The 20,163-nt window shown below is 32.3% G+C and overlaps 2 protein-coding genes across 12 annotated transcripts in view; both read right to left on the bottom strand.

Moving 5' to 3' along the window:
• LOC123711934 overlaps window positions 1-987 on the bottom strand; it is a 97,799-nt gene extending 96,812 nt beyond the window's left edge. For 3 of the 6 annotated variants that reach the window (XM_045664803.1, XM_045664809.1, XM_045664805.1), the window contains exon 1: window positions 696-987. The gene's annotated coding sequence lies outside the window, so the exon portion shown is untranslated. The remainder of the gene's footprint in view (window positions 1-695) is intronic. The other 3 variants (XM_045664804.1, XM_045664806.1, XM_045664807.1) reach the window with 3 other exon arrangements.
• Window positions 988-3,212: 2,225 nt separating this feature from the next.
• The window catches only part of LOC123712581 (elongation of very long chain fatty acids protein 7-like), a 45,849-nt gene continuing 28,898 nt past the window's right edge, over window positions 3,213-20,163 (bottom strand). For all 6 annotated transcript variants that reach the window (XM_045665751.1, XM_045665753.1, XM_045665749.1 and 3 more), the window contains 6 exons: window positions 17,165-17,355; window positions 15,070-15,150; window positions 11,131-11,293; window positions 10,758-10,894; window positions 5,247-5,311; window positions 3,213-4,002 (listed from right to left, as the gene is read on the bottom strand). In XM_045665751.1, coding sequence (XP_045521707.1) covers window positions 3,648-4,002; window positions 5,247-5,311; window positions 10,758-10,894; window positions 11,131-11,293; window positions 15,070-15,150; window positions 17,165-17,355 — 992 coding nt within the window. In that variant the 3' untranslated portion in view covers window positions 3,213-3,647. The remainder of the gene's footprint in view (window positions 4,003-5,246; window positions 5,312-10,757; window positions 10,895-11,130; window positions 11,294-15,069; window positions 15,151-17,164; window positions 17,356-20,163) is intronic.

Genomic DNA, 20,163 nt, shown 5'->3' with positions numbered 1-20,163 from the left:
AAATTAATCACATTACAATGTTTTACTTTAATTTTTAAAACATACTTGACGTATTTAAATAATAAAAAGATATATTACTTTTGTATGTTAAAAAATATATTGTATATTGTCAAAAATATTGAATTTACCATTGGTTATTAGGAATAACAATTTCGCAGTAAATTTTCAGCTGTTTCTTTTGTTTACATTTCGTGTGGACAAAGAAATATAAGCTTTAATAAATTTATTATGTTTTAAATTCATTAATAACTACGATTACATTATGTATACTAAGAACTCGTGCATATTTAACAAAGGAATTAAAAAAGAATAGCTTTTTAAAAACACTCGAATTGTAAACCTCTTTCGTGTTTTATGAAGACGGTTAAAAATAAGTCATAATGAGGGACAATCTTACAATTTAAATAAAAACCGGACATGGAACCACGACGTCCTGTGTGTTTTAAATTACATATTAGCGTTAACAATAAATAAAATCGTTGAAACTCTAATAAATATATTGCACATTAATTTACTAAAACATATTCAAAACTTGAATATTAAGAGTTCAAAATTTGCAACACAAATCGCACTGCAGTGTCTAGTGCAGAGGTTTTTGTATGACGGTTTCAAGAAATTCTGATTAGCATATTATACGGGACACTCACACTTATTTCACTCAAAATTTATTTTATATCAATAACCCCTATCCTTACCCTGGGTCTGATAGCACATTACCGATTAAACAGCCCAGTTACGACCGATTTATCGCCGTACAAAATGTTGTTTTATATCATTATTCAAGATACTAGGACGCTGTGCAAAGCTTCTTGTCATTACCACTAATTTATAGCAGTTTTTTCACAATTCATAACAGAAAGCACTTCATTTAACACTTACACTTTATATTTATAAATGTTTTGGTGATCTGTGTGAATATTTTTGGGTTATATTGTTGTATTTAGTATGAGGTGAACAATGAAATACGACAAACACATACGCTCGAGGCGCGCGCATCCGGCAAACTGAATATACCCAGCCCCCAGTACGAAGGGTTTTTGCCCGGTCGCCGGTGTATAAAACGTAGACTTCGGTACGTTTCATTACACGAAACGTTGTAACGACATGCTTCTTACGGCTAGGAAGCGGCAGTTAAATTATTATTTTTAGTTATTTCACTGTAAATAATAGTTTATCTTTAAAAAAAGTAAAAACCACATTCAAATGAACAAAAATATATTAAACAAAAGATTGTTTAAATTTGTATATTTTTTTTTTGCACTGTGCATAAAGTTACTTGAGAGACATAGATGTCATTTTGATTTATGTTATTGTCTTTTTTACATAGAGCTGACTATTTTTAAACTTTAAATATATTTATGCTATCTTCAGTCAATAAAATTCATATTATTTGTTGTTCATTTCTTCAATATTTTACTGTTTTAGCCTCAGTAAATTAAAAAAATCCAGTTTAATATAATATGTTTAATGAACTAGTTTATTATTAAACAACGATTCAACATTTAACCGTAAATAAACAGACACAACTGAATCTTTAGTGTAAACATACTATAAAGTTACCTTTTTATACGCCGAGTGATGAATGTTAAAAACAAATATCTATAATGAGAAATATTAAAATCTTGAAAAAATCATTATAAGCATTGTTTTTAGTACAACGCATATAAGTTACGAAATGATTGCGTAAAGTGAAACGCGTGTCATTTCTACTGACAGTATGCCGTCTCTGTCACTCATACTCGAACAAAAGTTGACGGAATCATTTGTCTCGCCCACAGCAAACCCTTACCCTTTTCAAACCAGTCTATGCTGAACCATAAGTCTGCTTACTGCAAGCATTTTTTGTAAATTGTATCATGAATTAGAGTTACGGCCAGGGTTTCCTGATCAATGGTTTATCCCACATTTCGATTTTGGGGATAACAAATTAAAGGGTCGAAAAACCTCGAATGTCTGGATTATTGACATTTCACTTATTCATTAAGGCTTACGGAGGGTCACTAAAAGTTATTGACACAATGTTAATTTTAAACATGGATTTGCGTTTTAATTAGTCTTGCGTTTATTTTGTACAGTCGTGGGAAATAACCTTTCATTAATAGCTTATAAATAATTTAAATTTAGATAAATCTCTGTACTATATAAACTTGTTAAATTTAACCATTCATCCATTAACTAACACTAGAAATAATACTTTAGCCAAACTTTAAATTACCTAATTGTAATATTCATAGTTTGTGTAACATGTAAAAAATGTTCGAACCGCCATCTATTGGCTCATCACAGTAATAATATGTTTTTCATGTCGATAGTTTTATTAACTTGATCCTAATAATATGTTTTAAATAATTTCAATACTAGTTTAAATTGCAAAATAAAGTATTTAAAAACTAGTCATCCAATTACAGGAAAATCTTTTATTTAGCCAAGCGTTAAAATAGGTGTGGTATTTTTATTTAATATTCTCAGTTTGTGTAACTAGTAAAAATATTTTAAAGCGCCTCCTATTGACACGTTACAGTAATACTACTGTAGGCAGTAGGTACCCTAGTAGTAACGATTACTAGTTGTTACTTTCACCGCAAGAGGGCGCTCTGAACACCACTATTACTTTTAAACTACCTTAAGTGCCAGAGGCAATAAGTAATAACTAGTTGTTTGTTGTTTAAACATCAATAAAAAAAAGAGATTCTATAATGCGAAGAACTAATCCGTAACCTCTCCAGGATATCGGGTTACCGATACGAATCCAGGCTTGCTTTTGTTATTATTGAACAGGGAGCAAACGGGCAGGTGGCACAGCTGATGTTAAGTGATACCATTACAATGCGCGGCAAAAATTGAGATAAATAACACTCAGTTATAAATTTAATATATCAAAAATTTAATTTAATTTTCTTACTTGATACTTGCTTAACGGCTAATAATCAATAATAAACGGCTTTTAGAGTTTTAAGGGAAATAAACAATATTAAAAAAATAATACTTTATTATACAAAAAGTATACATTCCTAATGGTAATTCCTCTTAATGTTAACTTATATACATTTTTACAGCTTACCTTAGTTTACAATATATGGATAATATATATACCTACTTTAAAATTTTACTCTCATCTGTTCGCATTGCATACAACAAATCTATATGGTATTGTAACATAAGAAATCTAAAATCAACGCAATAATAATGCTACATTAAAGAATTTCCTTATATTTGTGCTAGGTTACTAGCCGTAATTATGACGAGTCGTAGACTCGATACCCAAGTCATGATTGTATTGAGCACCGTTAAAACTGACTATTAAAGATAATTTATTCAACTGTGACTACTGTTAAGGAACGACTCGTAGAAATTACAGACAGTGTTTTGGATATAGACCCCGTAAGTGGGGACGCATTAATATAATAATCTCATATGGACGGATCGTTAACTGTTGCAGTGAGGTAGTTTGATCAAATTGATTTTGTTCGATACAAAATTCTCTATACTTATACCAAACCTAATTAACGCGTCTATACAAATATAAATCGGTTTTTTTAACAACCGATATAATCACAATAACTGCGTTGTTTTATTGATTCAATAAAGTCCATTTTTAATCACAGTACATATTTGTCTGGGATTAATATTTACAATATCCATTTTACTTATAGTATTTTTTCTTTGATTTCTCCGTTTACAATAGCATTTCTCTCGCATGTGCTCTCCAGACCTCCCTTCGAAATAACATTCTCAGTCTTATGTCTTACAATACCATTAATTCCATTTGTTCTAGAATTTAGATCAAGAGCTAGTCCATTTATTGAACCGTTCAAATTATATTCATGACCATTAACGTCTGATTTAACATGACCGTTGGTTGTAGCATGGTCACTGGGTATATCGTTGTTGCAAGAGTCGACTCGGCGTTTCGGTTTTTCGGGCTTGTAGGCATGCATGTAGAAGTTCATGAAGAGGACAATGAATATTGATGAATGTAGTATAAGCCCTGACGCGATGATCCTGAAAGACAATATTGACTTATTCATTATCTGTCAACTATCAATTGTAATTAAAACTGTCATTGATTAATTGTATCTATATATCCTAAACATTATTGGTATAATTACAATTAAAATTAATCACTGGCACGACAACCTTTTTAGGACGGAGCCTCAAACTTCTGTGTATGTGGTACTTTGTCAATCTAATAGGCTTAGGCTCCTGTGTGTAACACACACCGTCAACCTTTTGTGTTTAAATGCAAGCCGGTTTCCTCACGATGTTTTCCTTCACTGTTCGAGCGAATGTTAAATGCGCACATAGAAAGAAAATCCATTGGTGCACAGCCGGGGATCAAACCCGACTACGACCCTAGGCCAACATTGCATATTAAACTGTAAATTACGTAGGGAGTCGTTATAACAAACATACATATGGATTCAGGAATTCATCTTTAAAAAAATACTGTATTTATTATCGGAATTTTTACCGCACTCATTCAATGAAAGAAAAAATAAATGTTATTAAGTTTTACTACCAAATTTGAATGAAAACGTTATTAAACTTTATAATGTATTTGTTATTTGTATACAAAATGAAAGTCATAATCAATTACCACTCAAGAATCAAATAGAAATCAAAGTTCCGATAGTAAGAGGAACACGGTATGTGTCGTCACTTGTCACACTTATTCATATTTGAAAGTACAATTCGTTCCGGCCATCACTTATAAACCTACAAGTTTATTCTAAGTCAGGAATTTACAGTCAATATCTGATTCAACCGTTACATAGAGACAATTAGAAACTCCTTCAGATTTCCAATACGCAATTTGTAGCGATACTCAATTCTGAATTTAACTGATTAAACGCTTTTATCGAACGAAAACATTGTGCAAATTAATCTAACAATTCATGACTTGCGATAATAGTTAAAGAAGAACAATTTAAACTGACAGATAAGGTCAGAATGAGAACGACGAATACTTTCGTTTCATTTGACTTATTACGCCGTAAGTATATTTTAGATGCTGTTGACCGGAATCATACGGGACGCGCTTTCGTGTCATCATTTGTAATATTACCACCCCAGAATAGTTAAAACAGACCACATGTTTCTGGTAGAGGATTTTTTCACCATGTATTGTGAAGTGAACTGTGTCCTTCTGTAGAATTTGTTTGTTTGATGATAAATCAATTAAATCAGACTCTATACGTCACAAATATTAATTTTGACGAGCTAGTAATATATAATTAAATACGTACTTTGGATATCCACAATCGCAGATCAAGGCGCTTATTGAATGGAATAACACCAAGAAGAACTGGCTCTGAAAGAAGAAATTAGATTTAACATATGTTCCTGCAGTATCATCCATACCCATATCATTTCGTGCCTATGATGGCTGCACTTCGAGCATTAAAATATTATTTTATTGCTATCTTAAATACATGAAAATATACGATATAAAAATAAAATTAACATATTCAAGGCAAACGAGGCTGCGGGCATCAGCTAACAAACCATAACTGATGGCAGTTTTGCACTTTCTCTCCTTACACTTTCGATTAGATACAATGATAGGATACACGCTAATATTTTATATGGAGTTCTGAATATAATTTGTATAATATTTTATACACATTAAGAAATATTTGAAAATCGAATACATCGTATCACCTCTTAGTAGTAAGTAAAAGAATCGTAAAGGAATATTTAATCAATGCAAAACCAGAAACAAAAGACGATCGTACTATAGACTGACTTAAGAATTACAGCCACTTATACAGAGTCAGCGTGGATATGGATTAAGAAGGAAAGAAAAATCAACAAGAAACAAATTTTCTTAATATTTACAGTAATAGGTACATCATGTAAGCCAATATACCCGAAATCTCAGTAACTTCACATAGCACTAAGCCGCGCACGTCGTTGTTAATAATTTATTAATTTTATATAGTCGCGACTTTAAACTGTATTTAATTTTAATATTACATTTATGGTACAGCGTATATTGCGTTCGTAGATTCCTCAATAGTGGTTTCAAATGAATTTAATTTCAACTTCATTTATCTACAAATACTGAAGTTAGTGGAAATCCTTATCAGTTTTGCTGAAAGTTGAAATTGCACGAGTTGCAAGAGAAGCACTTTATCAAAATGGCGGTTAACATCTTTAAATGCCACAGATTCTCTTAATTAGTTAAAAAAATATTTATCTAATCTAATCAAACAAACAAACTAAGTGCTGTGTTGGCTTAGTGGCTTCGGCGATTCACTGAGGGCGTAGGTTCGATCCCTTGATCAATGGACTTTCTATATATGTACGCATTGAGCATTCGCTCATAGGGTAAAGGAAAACATCGCGAGGAAACCGGAATGCCTTAAACCCAAAAAGTCGACGGCGTGTGTCAGGCACAGCAAGCTGATCACCTACTAGCATGTCAGATTGACAAGCGATAATGAAACATATACAGAAATCTGAGGCGTAGATCTAAAATAGATATAGTGCCACTGATTTATTTTATTTTTAATCAAAAACATATCACACATAAAATAGTTTCGTTGTATTGTTCGTTATATTAAACATATTTCGCAAAATAAGGAGCCTTCGCCAAGTAACTTGTCAGTTAATAGAGAAAGGATACTACGTTCCGGTGAGCCTTATGACGAAATCATTGCCTGTTTGGTTACTTTATACTAGTATTTAGTTTCATTAAATGATAGCCAAGATTACTGTGGGCGTTCTAATCCTTGTGAATTTTTAACGCTCTTGGGTAGTCGGCACTTACGCAAACAATAACTGTTCTGTGTTGAAATTCAAAGTATTCCTGTATGTCAAAAGACGTCTTTGACATATGGCATACTTAACGCTTAGTCTCGACTCTGTATCTCAACTTATTTTTTACAAAATAACTCAATATACAATGTTACACTCCCTTTTTGACAAGTCGTATTTACGATAAAAGGGATTGCATTCAATAAACCGTGGCCAAAAATATAATAAATATAAGAAATAAAATAAATTAGACATTCTCCGTGCGTAGAAATTTGGCAATGGATGGAAGGATGTTGTTATTTATGCAGTCATAATATATTATGACAAATAATTGAAAAAATGTAACGAAAAACTAATATAATTTACTTTTAATTTTCTAATTATTAGAAGAGCATCAAATTTCTGATAATAAATTAATATTTTATCCCACTTTATAAGGACGATTGGGAATTTCTGAATTTTATTCTTACATACAAGCATTACGAGGATTTAGTTCAGGTGAAAAAAACTTAGTATTTCTTTTGCTTATTAGGTAAGGTGTGTGAACTAAAATCTGATTGACATTACACTTTTTAGAATTAGACATTAACGCGTTAGTGAGATTTACGAAATGATACAAAGTTGCGTTAGTTATTACTGGGAATGCGAAAATACATATACATATATCATATGGGATATTATTCTCTAACCTCTTAATATTCTTTTCATCTGTTTAAACGTGACGTTATTTTTTTGTAATTGTATATCTATTATTTTTACCCATTTCAACACCTTTAACAAACATATTATTTAGCTTATAGTTTTTTTTTGTGTTGTAATTGTATAAGACTATATATGATTTTTTTTTACAAGCACTTTTTGTACTTTACTCTTGGTATTTAGTTTTTCTATTTCCTTACTAGGGTTGCCTAGAAGCTAACGCTTGTTAGCTGTTAATTGTTATTTGTTATTACCAAATAAGTAATACACTAAAGTGTTAATAAATAAATATTAATTAGTAACCTTTTAGTCTACTTTTAAAGGAGCAATTCTTGATGTATGAAAATGTTGTTGTTCAAATTACTTAGAATATTAAAAAAAAACTTTCTCTTTAACACTTATCATTGTTAGAATATTCAATTTCAAACACTAGGTTTGATTGGAATTATTTTCTTTGTTCGCAATTTACAGTCGTTCATACCGCAATATCTAACGAGGAAACACTAAGGAAGGAGTTTGTCTAAGATACATAATACTGGTCCTTTTCGCGTATCATCAAAATATATATAGTCATATGTTATTTGTGTATAAGCCTGATAATTAATTAATCAAATGACTATATTAACACCGTTCTTTACATTACAGTCGGGAAAATCTGTCCAGTCTCTGCCATTCTAACAGAAGCAGAATTTTTATACATTAAAACTAAATAAATTTAAAATAAACCTCAATTTCGGCTGAAATAATTTATCATATATGTTAACTGACAATATCCTTCTTAATTATTATTATTTATTGCATTTCCATAGCAATTAACAACACGCGTTACATTAATTCATAACTGCAAGGTTTCGTGTTAAGTAACAAATGCGTCCGCGCAAAATTTACCTTTTTTTACGTTTCCAGTCACGCAATGTTAAAGACCTAGATTTGATAATGTTTTCAATGAGATGTACAATAACCTATAGCCGATTGATTGATTAAGAGTTTACGGTTACTTAAACCATTTAGTAAAGATATAAATTAGTTCCAGAAGCTATGAAGGTTTTTCACTGCCCTTTCTCCTTTATGTTTCCTCAGGTTTCTTTCCAGCGCCTCTTTTACTGCGACTGAAAATGAGTCTTTCAATTGATCGATCCATCTGGTTGGTGAACAGCCACTTCATCATTTGCGTTGTGTGTTACCAGCCACGATCAGTTTCATCAAGTTCTTATCGACTGTATGGTCAAAAGATGCCCAAATATTGTATGGCATGTAATGTACTTATAATGTAAATTACACTGAGGTGGTTATCGCATTCTTGTTTCTCTATTTTCGTGCGTCGTTTATTTATATTCTAACGATTTAAGTATTTAAATAAACAAAATAGTCTAGTAAATATTGTTACGAAGACGGGTCGACTGCAATGTTTCTAGATTTTTCCACTACTTAGAGACCTTTTCAGCAGGCTGTAATATGATTTCTGACCGTTTTAGGAGACGGTCAATCACGTATTAGAAAATTGTAATTTCCATAATGATACCCTAGTTTTCAGGAAGCTGAAACCTTCTTTCAGTCGGTTTCAGAACATGCGTAGTAGAGTGGTGCAGGTTTCAGGAGACCCATTTTCAGGCGTTTTCAGGCCTAGGTATAAGGAATATTCTAGACCAAACTTTCTAGGTGTGAGACAAGGACGAAATGATACGAGAGAGAGAGAGAGAAGATCAGAACTTTCTCAAAACTAGACTGAGCACTCTAGAACGCCGTACGACTAGGACGGAGTAACGTACGAAAGAGACAAAGAGTGCGGACGTTCTAGAATTGTGCAATGGCTACTCAGTAGCAAACCCGCCTAGAGAGTTCTCGAATATTGTTTAGAATTATTCCCAGGGATATATAAGCGAGCCGAAACGCGACTAGTCACCTTTAGTTTTGAATGCGATAACAAGGAAGAAACACAGAAGCGACAAAGTGCGAATAAAGTAAATATAAGTGATAAAGTACTGTGTGTAGTGTGCATAAGAGAAGTAATTAGTGACTGTGTTTTTGTGTTATAAGTGCATCTCTGCAATTAATAAGTGCCCATAAATTCCTCATTGATTTTTCAAGAAATAAACCCTTGAATAAATCTACGGCATTTTCTATCCGATCCCCTAGCTCGTAACAATATGTATTTATTTAATTCTGTTATTTTTTTCTTTTGCAGTACTTTTAGTATGATTATATTATTTTAGTGTTTCTATAAAAATTAGAAGAGAATTTAATGTCTCCAATAATGGTGTAAAAAATGTATTTTTTGAGAGAGTGAGTTTTACATAGTCAGTCGATACATAATACATACATTGGAAATCTGTTATTAGTAATTCGACCGTTTGCAAATCCTAGAACTTTGCGCAAGCGCAGATCCCGTCTCTCGGAATTCGAGGTGTGGTGCCAACGACCCTTATTCGTGCGTTGGATTTTGCCAACGGATGTAATGTGCTTTCCTAATAACAACATTCTAGATTTACCATAAATACCATTTTTTACGACTTTAATATTTTTTTGCGGCTTATAGGCATATTAAAACAGATTATATCATAAATATTAATTATTACTATTAAAATAAAAGAAACACATAAGTTGAGCTACAGGCTTATTAGGTGTGGGCCTCAGATTTCTATCTGTTTCATGATCATTTGTCAATCTAATAGGCAAGTATATCAGCCTCGTGTGCCTGACGCACGCCGTCGACTTTTTGGGTCTAAGGCTTCCTCACAATGTTTTCGTTCAGCGTTCAAGCGTTGTTAAATGCGCATATAGAAAGAAAGTCCATTGTTGCACAGCCGGGGTGAAACTACGACCTCAGATGAAAGTCACACGCTGAAGCCACTAGGCCTGCACTGCCCTGTGATACAGTACAACAGCACTACATACAGTAGAAACGCGTTTGTGTGCTTTACTGCGAGATGGCATTAGTAACACCAATGGTATTATACGTTTTTAAATGACTGGACGGGAAAAATTATACATAATCTAGAAGAACAGAACAACTAGAACAGAGTGAATGTGTTTTTGATTTATTACAAACTTCTATACTCTGAACGCTAAATGTTTGTAAGAAGTTGCCCATGACAACGACTCCATCTCAAAAGAGCATGTCTTTTGAAATTAAATTAGGACGAATATCTGTAGTACACGTCCTTTTTTCCACACACATAGAAAGATGCGATAATACATGGAAATATATCCATTGGATGCTTCCAAGAATCTCTCGCTTAACTTCCAATTGAACATTTATATATGAGTTGAGTAATGTTTGTTAATAAGATTTTACTTACCAACTGCATGGTAGTGAGATATTTCTTCCACCACAAATATTTCTCGTACTGTGGGCCCATGGCTGCTAACATATAGTAAGCGTACATTATAACGTGTACCAAGTTGTTGACGATGTTTGAGAACGTTCCATGACCACCTGGAAATATTTTTTAAGCCTTTTTATGAAAAGAAGTAAGAAGGTGTTTGCGTTCATAATTAATTAGGCAAGTAGAAACACAATAATGTTGTTACAAACACTCGCACAAAACATCCAGGAGAATTAGGCTTTTGTATATTAAATAAATAAAAATTCATGGCCTAAGGTGCCTTCTGTATCTGATATACGCCGTTGGAGTACTAATGAAGATAGAAACTAAGAATCATGTAACTCACCAGCAATGAACTTAACCAGCATCCAAGCTTCGAATGGCGTAAGAGAGTGGTGGTAGATATGTAACCAAGTGATTTGACTCTTCTTCTTTCTCAAGACGAAGAAGACGGTGTCCGCGAACTCTGAGATCTTGGAGAAGTAGTAAACCCAGCAGAGATGGAGCATCTACAGAAAATATAGTTCAATGATTATAATATATAACATTATAGTAATAATAAATACGTCTAATACTTTTAAGAAAATTACTTGTCTATTTTTATCATAGCGTAAGCAAGTTTTTACTGAAAGATATGAAGGAGGACAACTTCAACAAGAAACAAAAGAAATTGTGGTTATGTAACGTTAAATTCTATTTATTTTTATGTTTCATTGTGAATAGTACTCAGAATCAACCCAAGCGCTATGTGATACCTAAGAATTCTGAGCCTTCCAATAGCTTTAGCGATACCGACCCAATTTAGATGTAGTTTTCTTAATTAAGCTGTTTTATTTAGTTTAAATAATGCATAACCAGAATAAAACATAATTTTCGAGTCTTGGAATTTTTATACGTTTGATAAAGGTATTATTGTCTAGGATTTCAGTCATGCTTGTACAACAGAAATTCTGAATACAAAAAAAAATACAATTAAGTGTAATAAATTCTATCGTAAGCCGCCAAGGTCCCCATTTTCACTCTCAGTATTGCAATGACGAAACATTACTCTTAACCGCTTGACTTTCACTATTACGCTACAAGTTCATTGTGAGACGCAAAGGTTGGGGTCGGTGAAATTTACTTGAAAATTCTTCCAATTCATGGCAATGTAAATCACTGTAACGAATTTATAAATTTTCAAGGTAAAGGAAGTTTGTGCCGCCCTAGACTCTACAATTATCAAGTCCTAATTTTTTTACAATCAAACAATTTATCCAGTTGTAGGGCTGACATGTATTAGTTGATAGGGAAGGGAAAATGAAAGGAAATACATTTTCTACAATTTCGATCTTTTCACTTATACTGTGAAGTGAGTACTGAAAGCTAAGTTTTTTAGGAGTATCATCATCATCATCGTCATGAGTATTGTACAGTACTATAAGTGGAGTTGTGATTCTCCTTTGATAAAAAAAAATACTTTTATAATTAAATAATGAGGTGATTATGATAGGACCACCATATTCTGTTTTTCAATTGTCAAATTCTTTACTTCAATAAACACAGCGATTGGTCACGTATGTGTCGTCAGCCGATCGCAGATCTAAGCGAAGTAAGCTTCAGTCAATATCCGTCAGAGTTTACAGATAAAAATCTATACCTCCTTGATTTTTTTAAACTTTTAATTCTCAAGTCATTAAAATATTTTTTTTTACTGTTTCTGCTGACTAACTTAACTTTCTTATAGACATCAGCGAATCGTCTGCCTGGTTTTTGAATTCGTATAAATTTGCATTTAATTCGTAATTAATTCGTTTAATTGCCTTGTAAATGCAGAAGCAAATAATTTTACAGAAATGTATAAATGTTACTAGGTGTTAAACGTAGAATAAAATCAACAAAATTCATATATTTAAATACGATTAAAAAATACTGAATACAAAAACGGCTACGTCTTTTCTCGCCAGACCTCAATATTTCGCAAAGTGCCATAAAAAACTACAATTCTAAAACATTATATATTATAGTGTATTATAATCACGCCCGGTAGATAGTACTAGTGACCCACCTCAACAAATTTAAAAAGTTTGGTCCCTATGGCCTACCTTTAACGCTGGCAGCTTTTCCTGTATTGCGATACTTATTCGTTGAGCGAGGAAAGCACCAGCTCTAGGGTCACTAGTACTATATTTAATTAGCGCCTGTACATTTGAACCCCAAGAATACTATAATATTATTATATACAATAATATTATATATATATTTATTTTTTTCGACATTAATGGCTTAGTACTAAGGTTAAGGATAGTGTATGCATTTTTGTTAATAAATAATTTAAATAAATGTTTTTTTATTCACAGATAGATGCATTTTCACCTTTCCATTGTATACCTTTAAGTGAGTAATAATTGACCTTTACAATAATTAAGCAATCTTTAAATAAGACAGTTACAAAACAAACAGATCGTTGGAAAGTTTGTAGTCATTAATGAACTTGACCGATGGCGGATTTTGCTATAGACATAAAATGTTTTAGACATGTTTCTATAAAAAAAATGTTTTTATGTAAGATTTGGGTATAATTTTAAGTAAAAAAATACCTGTGCAACATTTTCTTATTTTTTTTTAAACAAAAGCATTACGTGAACACGCGTGAGTGAATGAGTGAATGCTCGATGCATATGAGTGAATGTTTAAGTGTAATGTGTAACCTTTATTCATTTACTAAATTTATTTTTAGGTTATTTAGTTTTATATGCTAAATATAACTGTAGATACAGAATTTACGCTAAAGTTAGTTACGTTAGTGGCCTGGTAGATATCGCTGGTGGTCTAGACTAGTTCGTTTGTACTGTATTAAATCTAAGGTGATTACGAAGAACTGACCTACCTATTGTGTTTGTTATATGCTATTCAAGAAATAAACATTGAAATAATGGTATTTAGGTATTTTATTAAAAAGCCTTGAAACAAAATCATTTCACAATCACGTGGCCTACTAACGCCAAACGAATTTGTATGAAAATGATCACGTGACAAAGCGTGACCAAATGTCATTCCCCTAAAAATCAACACCATATGAAATATATTTAATAAGTATTATTTTCATATGTCTATAAATTATAAATCTATGAAACAATCGCGGTCACCATGAACCGGTTCATCTCACTTTCTACTTGTATAACTTCATTCACGTTCTTGTTAACGTCACTTGAGCCACCTGTGATGCAGATTCCTATACTTGAGATCTGACAGCCAATTTGAATTTAGAAGCATTTCCTTTTTCTTAAATTAAATTGTGTGTGTATTGAAAAATTATATTTTGATTTTTGATAGAAGTAAGTTTTATGGCGTTCCCGTAGTGTTCATGATTGCGTTGGGACGGTTTCTTTACAACGTCTTATGTACTTGGTGCGTTACGTTCGAAAGTAGAGATTAATTAGTAATTTGGATATACTTATTTGTATATAGATTTGCACAGTATTAATTTTTAGTGTTTGGGCTTCGCAAGAAGCTAAATACTGCCTTATGTTCGAGCGCATACAGAACAAATTTACACGACACCTCCATAACAGACTTTATGGCGTCTAACCCTACTATTTTAACGTACCCAACATTATTTGTTTTAGGGATGATGGGGTACAATAAATTGGAAACCAGACAGGACTTACAGTTGGCCTACTACTTAATGAAAGTCTTGAGGGTTGTAGTGTGCAACCCAAGTGTACTACAAGAACTGAGTTTCTTAGTACCTATGGGATATGTACCACGGTGAAGGCGATACCAATGGCAGTCTGTTGCACAGATCCCCGTTATCCAGGACGTTGCGACTACTGAATGCTGTCTCTGACTCTATCGATATATTTATATGTTCGCAAAGTGAATTCACAGTAGCGATATTGTGTAAATTATGTGTTTTATATTACCTATTTTATTATATTTTAATTATTTAATGTTTCTCGACATTATCGTATTGGCATAGTCTGTATGTATGTATTTGTGTAATAAATAAAATAAATTTATTATTTACATCGCTTTCTCAGTTGGTCAAGCGCTTCGGTTATACTAGATGTTATATCAACAAATTCAATTATGTATTCTTTCATTTAAAATTACTCGTAGAATATGTTGAAGAATTAAAGAATATCAGTTCTTATGAAAAATTATAATCATTGTCAGTTATAAATCATCAAACAAGTGATATCTAAATAAGGAAATAAAACAAGCAATTGAATTAACAATTTACAAAGAAGTTACAGATAAACATATTTCAGATACATATATAAATATATATATGAATACTCACTCTTTTGGCTGTTTCGCTATTACTGTAGTCAACAGGTTGACACGTCAAGCTGTAGTCGGCCCACCATCCTGACATCAAATGCTGAAAGGGAATAGAAATTTAGTATAGAAAGAAAAATATATCAATATACACACATATTTATATATATATTAGCTTATAATATTATATAAACTACGAATCATTTGATCAATATAATTATAAGGTCAAAATACAAGTTGTAAACGTACTGTTTTTCAATCAGAGAGACGATTTAATATACCGAATCAAATCATAAAACAAACTTTCAAAAAGTCGTAGATGGCAACGAAAATTAACAACTTGTGTTAACACTAATTTATAGTTATTATTTAATATAGGTCTCCGGAGGTTTAAAGACGAATTAGAGAGAGGCAAATAATTTTGCGCTAATTTTGAATTTTGACAGTTCGCGAGTCTCATTTCTGAAGCTCATCTAAAGTCCGTCCGATACAATAGTTGCTTCGCGTTGATAATCAAAGAAGTTTACACTTAACATAACGTTTTACATTAATTGCACGTTTATTCGCCTTTCTGACTGTATACAAATAACTAATCATGACTTCTCCTTAATGAAAAAAATATACTAGGCTTGATTTATACCAAAAGAAATTAAATGTTACATAAACAATGTTTTTGATAATTATTAGTCAAAAATTACACTTTCATAGTTTAGATTGTGTTACTCTTTTATTTCCCACCTAGTCTGATTAACGTAAGATAAAATATTTGTCTCCCGGAGAAGTAATAAATGTTCTAAGTTCGTAAGCAGAGAGGGAAGAGGCTGTAAAAAAGACGACCATCGAATCAGGGGTGGGGGGTCTTGTGTTCTGGGGTTGGCAACCAAATTAGGCAGAGAATCATAAAATATAGAACCTTACGAAGGAATATCATAATCGAAATAAGCGAAAAGCCTTCGACGTAAAGCCAACGGCTAGAGTTGTATAAAGAGTCCTGCACTTGAGCACTATGGTATCTCCTGCGTAAATCCCAGTATCAAAAACCACCATGGCCACTTCGGTCTTGAGAATTTGTCATGGCCAAAGTTAGGACGGACAATTATGTCACGGATGCATGCGTATAATAATTATATAATGACACTCTTGACTGTATGATCTCTGACGAAATCTCGAACGTCAATACAATTATTTTCCAACGATGCTTTGACGTATTTGTACAATTTGTAAGCTTTACGACAACACAATCATCACAAATGGTCCCTCACTGTTTGAACTACAGTACTAGGAGCTAAGAAAGATAAAATGATCGCCCGTGATTGGTTGAACGGAAGGACAGATCGTGTCGCGTGTTTGCGATTGGGCTAGACATGCTTTTGTTAATTTTATTGATTGGTCAGTTTATCTAGTGTAGATATTTCTTTTATGTATTAAGATTGATTGTTTTTGGGACTGTACTGCTGCTCCAATCTAAAGTCTGCGACGAGTCTAAGCATGGTAGATTTTATGGAATCTCGCTGTTGTTCTGAAAGGCTTTGATTGCTTTGCTTAGGCTACCTTGCCCAAAGTGGGATTAAGCTGGAGTGGAAGCCAGTGGCATTGAGAAGTTGTAAATATCCTTAGGGTTAACATCGTTAGCGATCATGAATTAATAAAATGTTGGTTCTATTTTATGGATGTCCTATCTTTAGGATCATCTAGATCTGCCAATTAAGAGACGTATACAACATTTCCACTAATTTTAGTCTATTGTAACTAAATGAGCTTGCTGCAATGCAACTACTTAATTCTGATTATATAGTGAAGTACCATCCGTATCACCTCGATGTCCGTTGTTCCACAACTGAGCGTTTTTTAAGGCATTTTTTGCCGCTCACCATTGCTATGTGGAACTAACTGCCCACTGAAGTATTTACGAAACAATTCGACAATTAACAATTCATGAAAGGCCGGCAATGCACTTGCTACTGGCTATATGAGTGTCCATGGGCGGCGGCAGGAGGCTCACCCATTTGCCTCCTATTTCATTAAAAAAAAGTAATTTATGAAATTTTTTTTTTGGCTTTCAAAATCAAGTACAAACTTCCATCCATCCATTCTTATATTAATTCAGTCCTCCTTACCTCATAAAACATATAGCTGGATAGAAGCACTTGAGCAGCATTGTAGGTCACTAGGATGCCTTTTATTTTGAATGGCTTCCGATTGGCCATCCACATTGGTCCAAAAACGAGCACAAACCCGAGATATAATAGGACCATCACAAGAGTTGGTATTGGGGAGTCGAAAAGGAACCATCCTTGCACACGAGGATCTGTAAAAATATGATTAAATAATATCTTAGAGTGGTTAGGAGCCTCAACCCTGTGGTCGTTTAGGGTGTGATGCAAAAATCGATGCCATATTTTAAGCATAAGCTTAAACCAGGCAAAATTTGAGCGTTACTATTTTAAAGCTATATAATAATTGTTCAGGTCAGTTCGAAGGAAATTACTCCTGTGGTTGTTCTGTTGCTGTATGTAGCTCGTGTGAGCGAAATGTTTGGAAAACACTGTACTTAAAATTACCGAATTAATAATTGTTTTATTATCTTAACAAAACAATTTTTTAGGCCTTGATGTTGAAATTATTATGGAATTGTGTTGACGTAAGACTATCTTAAAATCGGGTAACTATAAATAAATATTAATTATATGTAATAATACAATCATTATAATGTGTGTTTATCTAAAAAAAAAGATAAATCTAATCAGAAATGACTAAAACTATATAAAATATATTAGGAGTTAGAAAGAAAAAATTGTTCTCATATATGTAAAACGTCATAATAAGCTTCATGTCCTTATAAAATCATGTTAAACGGGTTTAGCTGTAACCATTGAACAATTTTGTAATCACATAAACGAATATGGATATTGAAATTATAAAACCACACGATACATCTACTGTTAAAAAAAGAAAGTTTTAACAGCAAGAATATCATTTCTTAATTTTTTACGAGCGTAAAACACTTGTTAAGACAAATTACAACTTACGTACGCCGCGTAATTTCTTTCGCGTAATTTAAAATTAAAAAGTTGTGTTAATAATACCATGGCAAAATTTCTTTATTATTCTTTTACAAAATATTTTAGTCCGTTAATTTTTCCTGATGTTTCATATAAAACATTTGGATAGGAGGAATATTCCCTAAGGATACAGCCGCGAAATGAAAGCTCACAACTTCGATCCATATTAATAATTATAATTTAAGATAAGTTTGAGTATTTATTTCGCAAAAGCTCTTGTAAAATATTGGTAGCTATTGTATTTACGATTCATATCAATTAAGTTTATAATTAAAATACGATGATCAGACTCATTCATGACATAAGTATGATTTACATAATGTCAAAAACGTTTTGGATTTGACACACAAGTTCGTGCTATCGGCGGAGAGATTCAGAAATGACATACAAAGGTCACTAAGCCTCATTAACCTTACCCTTGATATTATTGGTTAGGCAAAGAAGGCTCATTAAGCCAACCTTATAAAATTGCTTTACAGGAAGTGAAATCTAACTTTAAAAGCATGGTAACATCGAAAAGTAACGGAATTTCTAACTTAATACTTGAGTTAATAGGCGATCTTTTTTTTAAACGTTATAATGACAATATTTTGTTAGTACGTCAAAGCTTTGAAGTAGGCAAACTTACGTTTGCGTTTAGTGAAAGTGCTCATCAGACTGGTCTTAGAATGTAGGCAAGTGATGGTGGTTCCTATCATGCTAGGTTCCGGTCATGTGATTGTTATAACTCGTTATAGAATCTTTGATATAATTGCTAATACTCCAGATAGGTGAAAATTTGCGTTAGTATAAAAATACTGATGATATTTTATTCATTATTTAAATGTACTGAATGTTTTCGTGTATGTATAATATATTTGTTTTTATTATTATCAGCCAGTTACAAACTATCCATAACCAAACAATTTTTTTTTCTATATGTTTAAATACCTGTTATCTACAATATTGTGCATACCTTTTTAGCGTATTTATTGTTCAGTTTCCTGAGTTTCGGAGGATGTTCCATAATCCACATCCTCACTTCAAGGTTGAAAACATAATTCTTAGTATTAAATTAGCCTTTTGAAGCATAAAGTATTGTTTTGTGACCTTAGTCGTTACCACAAGCGACATGTCAAAACAGTTTCGTAGTTTGCGTATCGTGACAGATCATATTTACGTTAAGAATTGTGAGATATGTTTGTATAAATGTAATTTGGTGAGGTTGATATTGAGGGTAATACTGTATGTTTTATATATTTATCTTACCAGAGTCGCAAGAGCGTATATCTTGGATATTATGTATTTGGTGAAGCTTCAAAACTTCGGTTAAAAACTTTGTCATGTTGCGCGCTCAATTTATCAATCTATTTTTATATTATGGAAAAACAATGATATTGTGGAAAACCACACCCTTTATTGAGGTGTTCTAAGAGAAATATTCACAATCAATACGTGATAAGTTTGATTGCCGTGGCAAAACCATTACGTTTTTGACTTAAGGGATTCAAACGCGACTTATCTTGAATCTAATTGTTACGTTATACGTTTACATTTTAACAGCATACGCTTTTAAAATGTAAACGTATTTTTGTGTTCATTGTCAAGACATATCTTTGCTTGTAGTTTAAAGTTTTGAAAGAAAAATAACAAAAAGTACACCACAACAACGATAGCATACAAAAAGTCAAAAACTATCATTTTTTTCACCTCTTCCATTTATGTATGGTGATTCGTAATTGATACTAAATTGATTATGTAATCTGCGTATCGAAATTATTAAGTATGACATATGTATATTTGAGAAAATTAAATTCTATGGTAACATATGATACCATGACTACTAGAATTATTTTATATCTTCTATGTACTCTGGATAAATCTCACCTATTACCGGGTATTTAAAAAAATTGTCTTGTAACATAACTTTGTATTTAACACTAGGTCCAGCAGTATTTTTTTGAGATGAATTACTGAATTTGTCAGGATTCATCGGCTACCTATGCCTTGATGTTTTGATAAGCTTTTATGTACCGCACAATATAAAATTATAATTTTATAATAATCATATAATC

This window comes from Pieris brassicae, chromosome 7 (assembly GCF_905147105.1).
Source record: "Pieris brassicae chromosome 7, ilPieBrab1.1, whole genome shotgun sequence".
Classification (NCBI taxonomy): Eukaryota; Metazoa; Arthropoda; class Insecta; order Lepidoptera; family Pieridae; genus Pieris; species Pieris brassicae.
Note: the sequence above shows the minus strand (reverse complement) of the source record. Positions and strands in the feature narration are given on the sequence as shown.